Raw genomic sequence first — 8,930 nt, 5'->3', positions numbered from 1 at the left:
AAAGCAGAGCAGGCCAGAATTGGCTAGCGCTGCCAGAATTGCCCTCAGGCTTCTCTAATGCTTACAAACTGAAGAATGAAAGGTCTTCACATGGCCTTGAAGTAAAAATATATAACTTTTACAATCTCAGTCTTCAACTTTCCTCCCCAAACCTGAACAATTTCACACAAAACTGAGCAGGGTTTTATAGTAAACAAATGCTCATATATTAAATAACACAACACATGGTGCTTTTTAAAACATTTATATTTATATATATAAAATTAAATATATAATATATAGTGTGTTTGAGGCTAAAAATATAGTACACAATATTTTTTTTAAAAAAGAAAAAAATGACAGAATAGGAAAAGGTGTGAAGGACACACAGATACATATTGATAAAAATCTATGATGGTTTGTCCTAACAAAAATACTTTTTTTCTCTTAGTTATCATCATGGATCCATTTATAATGAGAATTTTGGTAGAGAAAATTCAACTGGCATCAGAAATGGGGATTGCAATCCCAGGAATAGCTGGGGTGGACAGTTTGACCCCAGAAGTGCTGGGCTGTTAAAAGTGGAGGCAGCATGGCCTTGTTGGTCACTTTTGCTAAAGAGCCTACCCTTGTTGTATCACCAAATTTAATGTACCCTCCTCTCAAATCCATACTCTGCCAGGCCAAATGGGTGGTGCCAGCAGCAAGTTGCCGAAGGTTAGCCAGCACTAGCCAGAAAGCACTGCCTTTACAAGAGAAGGAAGGATAGCATGGGAGATGGGAGATGCAGGGAGAAAGGGATGCTATGCTTAGGGACAGTTTTATGGTCCTTTCCCAGCAGTCAATGCCTCACCGATGGAGTCTTGAGGTCTGTGAACCTCAGGGTTATATTACCAGCTATTCCCTTGGCTCTATAGGTGCACAGCAGGCCTGGCTTAGATTCCATATAAATAAAATAGGAGGGAAGCCAAGTTTTTCGGGGCCTGCCGTGGCCTTGGGAGGTCAGTAATTCATCCATAGGGATAGAACTGCTCACACAGCAGGATGAGGCAGTGAGTGAACCAGTAGACTCCACATGTCCAAACAGGGCCTTTGACTTCAACAGGAGTTTCTATTAACCCCCGTAGCCTAACATTGCGATGTAGTGGGCCAAGTGAAGTATACAGGGGCCACCAATTCCATCTTAGGGAACCCAGGAGCACCACATGTGAACAGAACACAAGGGACAAGACACAGGTCTGTGTGTTCCCTCCCACAGGGTAGAAATTCCTGTCACATAGGAGGAAAGCCGCTGCCAGCATGAGGAAAGCCTATCACCCAGAATCATGTGAACAGAGCTCATCTTTCTCACTGTAACCCAAACACTGTGTGAGCTGTGGGTTGCTGCCTTTCCTGACTATGCTCCTTTCTCTCATGGCAGGCTTTGCCTTGTGTGTATTCTGTGGTTAGACTATGGGAGACCCAGGACTCAGTAATTAGGCTGGGCTCTCTAAAAAGAGTAAGGCCTATCCAGAGCCACAAGAACTTTTTGCATATGCAGAGTTTGTTAAAGCCACTAAACCCCTTCTACCAGCTCCCCTTTCAGCCTATGGGAAGGTGTTAGCCACACTCTCACTCCTGACTTCTGGGACCAGAGGCTTCAGCTTGATAAACAGGGAGTGCTGCCTTTGCCAGATGACCATTCCTGAAGAGCATGTGGAAGGCAGCTTCACCATAGCTTATGTGCCACTGCAGTCTGCATCCACGGTAGAGGAAACTGAGCCCTACCATGATCACAACAACCCAGACTGGTCCACTTCACTCAGTGTTAGGGTGAAGCTTGTGGTACAGGCAGGCCTCCCCTGCCCCAACCCTCACCCGGACTGCTTACTTTTCCTGAGTTCTTTGGATGGATGGGCAATCCCAAATCCTGCTTCCCCAGATGAACACAGCCAACACAGAATAGTTGTAGATAAAGACCCGAATATTGGAGGTAACAAAAACAGAGGTCAGATCATGGTTACTGAGCAAACGGCAGCTGCAGAATGGGATCATGGATCTCTCGACTCCTGGTTCCTTATTCTCTCAAATAAAGCAATAACACTTGGGGTGCTTAACATCATCAAGTAACAGGGTACAAATATGCTGGTACCAAATGGTGGTAGAGTCCCATGATTAAGGGGACCTTCAACTACCTAGACATGCAATCCCACTGGTCATTCAGCTGGGCCCACCCCTGATTCTGGTTCTGATTGCAGAATATGAGTGGCAGGAGACGAGTCTGTCTTCATTGCTGCTCCCTGTACCCTGTACAGTGCTTGATACCCACAGATTTCTGGCAGGGCTTGACCTTAGTGATGCTCTTGTTTCCATGGGAGGGATCTACTGCTTAAATCAGAGAGAAATGAGAATCAAGCCAAACACCAAACAAGATGATTGTTTTAGGGAGTATTGCTGTTTAAAATGCCACTCTATTTAAAGTGTTCGGATCACCCACAGCTTCAGGTGTCAATGAAATTTAAAAACTTTCATGAATTCATATTCACAAAAACCTACTCTGTAAACACATTGCTTTGCTGACTTCTCACGACAAGGTTCTGAAGTGTGAGTCCTCTGAACCAGAATACAGCGACAAGTCTGTCAGTGCTACCGAACAGGGCCACTCTGTGTGGGTGTACTTATTGGAATAGAAGAGGAAGCAGAGGCTGTCTGCCAGGCTGGAAATGGAGCCCCTTACTACCCAGTCCTTATCAGAAAGGAGACAATCTATAAGGTTACTGATGGACCATGGCTGATGAGCATGTAACTCATAAAAGTAAACGTGACTAATGAGTGGGGACCAATGTGAAAAGACAAGGAGTATTCTGAGAATACCCCTTCCATCTTGTAGGTCTCAATAGGAAGGTGGACAGTTGACTCCAGGATGGCAGTAGACTCCAGATGGGCAGAGGTTTCTTGGGAAACTGAGGCTGAAACAGGAGTTACAGATTCTCTTTGGTCAGAAGGTGGCAGATGAGAAGTGGTATGGAATGTGTGGGTGTGGTTGTGTATATGCTGCATGGGAAGGGGAAACATGGGCTATGGAATGCAATGCCTACACTGTTCTGCACTGGGGACTCCTTCTAGATCAGTACAAAGTTTTTCATAAAGCCATCCAGGCCTCCTTCCCTTCACATCCCCTCGTTTATCTCTCCTTGGATGCTAACACAGGACAATCTGAAGCTCACAAGTCCCTGCTCTCTATTCAGGGACAGCATCACAAACCTGATGCTCAAGGCACTGAAAATGGAAAAAAATCTGATTGGCCTAGGGGTGGGGTAAGGATGAGACAAAACCAAAATTTGTCTGGATAAAGCATTTACCATGCTACCTACAAGGTGAACTCTAACTAGGGTAAGTCCCAGGATAGGGTAGCAGTGTCCAAGGTTCAGGACTGCTTAACTCTAACATCTAGGCAGGTCTGACCACTGGATGTAAAAAATAAGATTTAAAGTGCTTGGAGACTCAGAATAATGCAAGGTGTTAGGAGCCTGCTGGAAGACAGGTGCCCCTTTTCTTTGCACGGGGACTTGTGTATGGTGGGGAAAACCCTACAGCTTTCCAAATGAGGGCTTTTATTGCCTTTGAAAAAAAAAATAGCTTCATGACACCTCTACCCTACCCTATTCTCCAAAGCTCAAAAGCTAATACCAAAGAGTGGGGCGGATAACATGAAAGTAGTAAGATTGTGTGGTTCCCACTACTGTTGGGTCTGGGAACTGCCATGCAGCACAGTGGTCCCTTGCCAGCCGACCAGTACATGGTCCCGACCACTCTTTGCTCACATCCGGGACTCATCTGGCTGGTTCAGCACAAAGTTGAAAGGAAGGGGAGAAGTGCTCCTGGGGATTTCCGGAGCCCTCTGCACTCAAGCAGTCACAGTAAATAGCCACAGTAGCTGGCATTTTGACCCCAACTGATCAAAGGCTGGATTTGAACCCACTGTCCCATCTGCAGTCCCCCGAGATGGGAAAGATGAACACAATGAATAAAATCAAGAGAGGGACTTGTGAACTGCCCCGCATTCCAGCTGTCTGGACTAGAGCCACCTAGGCCAAAGCCTGCTCACTTCAGCATATCTCCATGCCCACCTATGGGTGATCAGAGGAGCAGAACAGACAGGAAATGATAAAATAATGTGCTCTTTTCTCCTTTCTCCTCCTCTCCTATCCTTTCCTCCCCCTCCCCAACCTCCACTTTTCTGTGCCCATGCTTGGGTCAGATATGAATCAAGGTCAGTAGAGACATCCTCCTGAAAAAGAGCTCAGCAGGCCTGGGAGACTGGGGTATGCCCAGAGCACCGTCCTTGGAATGGGGTGTTACTGGGAGACCTGCTCCTTATTTGTGACAGCAGGAGGAAGAAGGCTAGGTCCAAGAAAGGAGCAATGAGCAATGTCCCTGAATGTCAGGGAAGAACTGGGAAGCCTTCTCCTCTGCCCCGCAGAGATACCCCGGCCAGACTCCAGCCTCTACACATGAGTTTGCATGCGCTGCTGAAATCGCTGGCCATAGTCTGAGTGCTGAGAGGTATAGGAGAATCGAGTGGCTGTGGCATACTTGCCAATAGGGTCATATGCTTCATAGGGGGTCCTCTCCAGGCCAGAGGGTGGGGCCTGGGGGTAGCCTAGACGGTAGGTAGGATACCCGGCTGCCCCGGGGAAAGGATGGGAGTTGAATTTTTCATAGTTCTCGTAGGACAGCTGGCTGGTTGTATCCGTGCCACCTGGAGCAGAAGGGCCAGAGGGTGAGGGCTCTGTGCCATAGTCAGAGGCAGGGGCCCGGCTATACGTATTGAGTTGGGCATAGCCACTGGAATGGGAGAGGCGAGATGACGGGCGGCCATCAAAACGTGTAGGGCCAGGGGCACGGTAGTCCGCATACAGCACCGCCCTGGAGGACGGGCGATCTTCGTGGGCACGCACATTGTAATAACCATTGGTAGGATCCTGAGGGTGGGGAGGCAGCGAGAGAAGAGGATCAAAGGGTGAGTGTCCTCCAGTGTAATGGGATCTCAAATGGTCTTCTGCCCACGCCCTCCCCACTCCATGTTCTCCTCCTCTTCTCACTCGGCATCACTCTTTCTTCTGTTCTATCTGGAGACCTCCCCCTGCAGATCCTCCTATCCCATTTCCCTTTTGCTTTGCTTTAATCCCTTTTCCCACCTTCATCTCATACTCTTCCCGTGTATCGATGGTGTCACAGCGCAGGTCCTGCTTCAGATCCACATCATCCTTAAAAGACTAAAGGACAGGAGTGTGTGTCAGGAGACAGACTCTGCTTTACCCCCTCCCCCACCTTTGCTAATTTATGTGCAGAGACCATCTGCTAACGATGCTCTGGGTCAAGTAGACTTGTGTCTTGTGTATAGACTGAAGTAGGAGGACACTACAGACCTGGCTTCTAGCTTTGAGTCTGCCATTGCTACTGTCGGGGCGCACATCTCAGCAATGAGGAGAGTGAACCAGAAATACCTACAGATTTTCTTCTATGTGAGGGAAGGATGAGGCAAAGGGAGGTGGAGGGGAGAGGAGAGCAGCTTTACATATGCACATGACAGTGTATATGTGTAAGTGTGTGTGAGAGTCCCAATGTAGTGTGTGAGTGTGTCTATTGGTGAGCAGGCTGGTACATAGGAGTTGTGGTGGCAAAAGCAGGCTAAACTCACTGACAAAGAGGTGACAGAAGCTATGAAAAATGCATAGGACTGTCCTTGGGACTATGAAGAGCCTAGGCCAGCAAGAAGCACGATCCTCACCGAGTAGATGGCCTTCATGACCCGAGTTGCTGTGGAAATGCTGGCAGCATCATCTTCCCGGTCAGAATGCATTGTGAGTGGCTCCCGATTCACCGTCTCTACCTTGATGTCTAGCTTCCTCAAGGTCACATCCTTTCGACCTAGGACAGGGAGGTGTGGCTGGGCCAGGTGCTTTCTGTTGGTCTCTGTGGCATTGGCTTTTAGCCCCCACCCTGTGATGTGACCCTGAAGGGTTGCTGTGGCTGTGAATCGCCTGTACTCACTGCCTTTGCGACGTCGGTAGAGGAAGAACACTAAGGCGACAAAGAAGAAGATGACCAGGATGCTTACACCAATGGTGGCCCCAGCAATGATGCCCACAGGTAACACCTCTATAGACGGGGGAGAAAGAGCAGGAGTGAGGATGAGCCATACCTGAAGACTTAGCCACAAGATACAGTGACAGTCTAGATTATGTACAAAGCTAAATTTTGCCTGAGCTGGGCAGTGATGATATCTGTTGGCTATCACTGGACAAGATCTGGCTGAGCTGGATCTGAGCTTTCATTTGATCACAGTTGATGTCAGGGCAGTGTTCCGCCCCGCATCAGTTTGCCTCACAGCCCTTTCTTCCTATGTTTGGCCCACCTACCCATGAAGCTTGGTCCCTCCCTCCTAAGTTGGGCTTTTGTCTGAAATCAGCTCTCTCCAAATTCCAATCTGCCATATCTGTTTCAACCTCCTCTGTGACCTTTCTTGCCTGCAAAACTGTCTATTCTATCTGCACTGCCCACTTGTGGCTCCAGTGGTCCTCTTTAGTGCCACTGCTTCCCTTAGGTGATAACAATCCCAAGAATTCTCCCTTTGGCTTTCTCTCCAGACTCCTGCAATGGATCTGCCCCGTTGAGATCCTTACCACACTACTCTTCTCTGCTCCCTACATTCACCCTTCTGGGATCTTTAACTAAACCTGAGCTATTGGCTTTCCTAGATATTTTCCAAGAATCCCTCGGGTTCTCCATATCTCCCTTTTCAATGACTAGTTCTCAAAAACAAACAAGTGTTATTTTTCCTTCACCAAACATCTCTGCCAAAGTCTAAATACCTCTTTCATCTTGCCAAAGGTACCCAGAGAGAATATATCTCCTCTATAAAACTAACGATGCTTAAAAGGGTAGGGGAACCTTCCAGTCCTCTCAGTAACCCACTGACATAGATGATGTTAAACTGTTGCATATATTGGTTAATGTTTCTCCATCTGGACTCATTTGTTTCCCCTATGTAAGTTCCTTCACTTAGATGAAAATTTCTTGTGGGCAGAGATGATGCCAGGTTCATACCTGCAACCCTTCCTTCAGAATTTGACATATAAAGATGTTCAAGGAACATTTGCAGAGTAGATTAACTAGCTGAGCACTAACGTCAGCTTCTCGTGGAGAGAAGAGAGAGAGAGAGAGAGAGAGAGAGAGGGAGGGAGGGAGGGAGGGAGGGAGTTATCTTGCTTTAAAAAAGAAGATGGAAGTTCAGACTATCCTGAGTACTCCACATGGCTAACCTCTTTCTTCTAGCTGGATGATGGCAGTGCCTGGCCCGAAGCTGTTCCAAGCAGTACAGTTGTAGTGGGTCTGGAAGTCAGCCTCCATGACATTGTTGATGGTGAGTGTGGACAGCACGCCACTTCCTGAGTTAGTCCTCTCCACGGTGTACCGCTCCAGGGTGCCCACCTCTAGGAAGTTCTCCTTCCATGCCCAAGCCTGCGGTGGGGAAGGCAGGGTGGATGTAAGAAAAGGGCATGTGGAAGAAGCATGTGCCCCCAAAACATCCTGTCCATTCGTGGGTAGCCTTACAGCAGCATATTTGTTATCCCCAGGCCCAACAAATCTTCACCCTGAAACAACCTGTGTCTCACCGCCTACCACAAATCCTTGACACTGAACTTCCACTCTGGAAGCTATGGCTCCCACACAATAGGCATCAGATTTCTCTAGAGAGAACCCCTAGTGGAGACTTACATACCAAGTGTGGATGTGGGGAGAGATTCAGGAACCTGCTTCTATGGTAGTCCCATGCTGTAAGTATTTTGTGATGTGGAGGCAGTTGAGCCAATGTTTGGGTTTTGGGTGTTGCAGGAACTTGAGAACCTCCCAGTCCGGAGCAGCTATGAGGCCAAGCTTCCCCTGTGTAGGCCTCAGTTTCCTCATCCCTCAGGTAGTTCATTCCAGCCAGCAGGGCAATGCTCAGTCTTGTGATTCTAACTGCACACAAGTCTATATTACCAGCCTTAAGTCAACCCAGAGAAACTTGCCTGGCTCTCTGGAGATGTATCTGCCTGCTCTTGTCAAGAGGAATGTCCCCAGGCCTTCTATCCCTGACCTCCCCAGTTGAGGCATTACCAATTTTGTGTTTTCACGGCAGAGGGGATGCTAAGGAAGAAGAATAGCTAAATGCTGGCTCCTTTCCAGGGATCACTCCCAGCTTCTATGAGGCAAACCTTCTGGGACCCAAACTGCCTTCTGCCTAGGCAACTGTGATAATGAAGTACCCCTGAGCAGCCCTGGAGCTAGCCAAATGGTTTTTTGATGGTTAGTGGCCACAGGAGGAATTAATTGTTTATAGTATAAGGAGTGAAGAAAAGAATGAGGAACGATCAGGGACTGGTGGAAGGAAGACAGGAAAAAAGAGAAGAGTGGGCCAGGTGGGAGAGGGAGAAGAAGGGAGAGAAAGGCACAAAGAAAAGACTGGGAGGCGGGTGAGGGAGGAGAAAGCACTTCACCAGGAGCGAGAGGGAACCTATCGTTCCCTGATTCCAAGGAACTAGGTTCTTTACAGCTACGGCTTTAATGACATATACAGGGCTATGGTCTCCTCTTTGAGGATGAGGAACTGAGTAACAAACCACTAATCTGTCCAGGGTCACACAACTAAGGAAAGAGGTAGAATTTGTAACAAGTAAAATGATACAGAAACTAAAAAGGCAGAGGATTACAAGATGAGAAAAGATGACCAAAGATGCAAGTCAGAAGAGGGGAGGAGAAGCTGGGCAGGAGTGAACATCAGGGCTGCCTGTTAAGCCTGCCCAGCACTCACAATTCGATCCGGAGGTGGGGTACTCCCAATAAAGCACTCCACCTTGCCACCGTCACCTCTCACAGCAAACTGCACTGCCTCGCTGGAGATAATAGGGGGTCCTACAGGCAGG

At 48.0% G+C, this 8,930-nt stretch overlaps 1 protein-coding gene across 1 annotated transcript in view; it reads right to left on the bottom strand.

Moving 5' to 3' along the window:
* Positions 1–313: 313 nt before the first annotated feature.
* The window catches only part of Kirrel1 (kirre like nephrin family adhesion molecule 1), a 95,154-nt gene continuing 86,537 nt past the window's right edge, over positions 314–8,930 (bottom strand). The window contains exons 11-16 of the mRNA XM_026784147.1: positions 8,819–8,919; positions 7,287–7,485; positions 6,016–6,123; positions 5,753–5,892; positions 5,160–5,237; positions 314–4,943 (exon numbers count right to left, since the gene is read on the bottom strand). Coding sequence (XP_026639948.1) covers positions 4,467–4,943; positions 5,160–5,237; positions 5,753–5,892; positions 6,016–6,123; positions 7,287–7,485; positions 8,819–8,919 — 1,103 coding nt within the window. The 3' untranslated portion in view covers positions 314–4,466. The remainder of the gene's footprint in view (positions 4,944–5,159; positions 5,238–5,752; positions 5,893–6,015; positions 6,124–7,286; positions 7,486–8,818; positions 8,920–8,930) is intronic.

This window comes from Microtus ochrogaster, chromosome 21 (assembly GCF_000317375.1).
Source record: "Microtus ochrogaster isolate Prairie Vole_2 chromosome 21, MicOch1.0, whole genome shotgun sequence".
NCBI classification, from domain to species: domain Eukaryota; kingdom Metazoa; phylum Chordata; class Mammalia; order Rodentia; family Cricetidae; genus Microtus; species Microtus ochrogaster.
The sequence above is the reverse complement of the archived record's forward strand: the minus strand, read 5'-3'. Positions and strand labels throughout refer to the sequence as shown.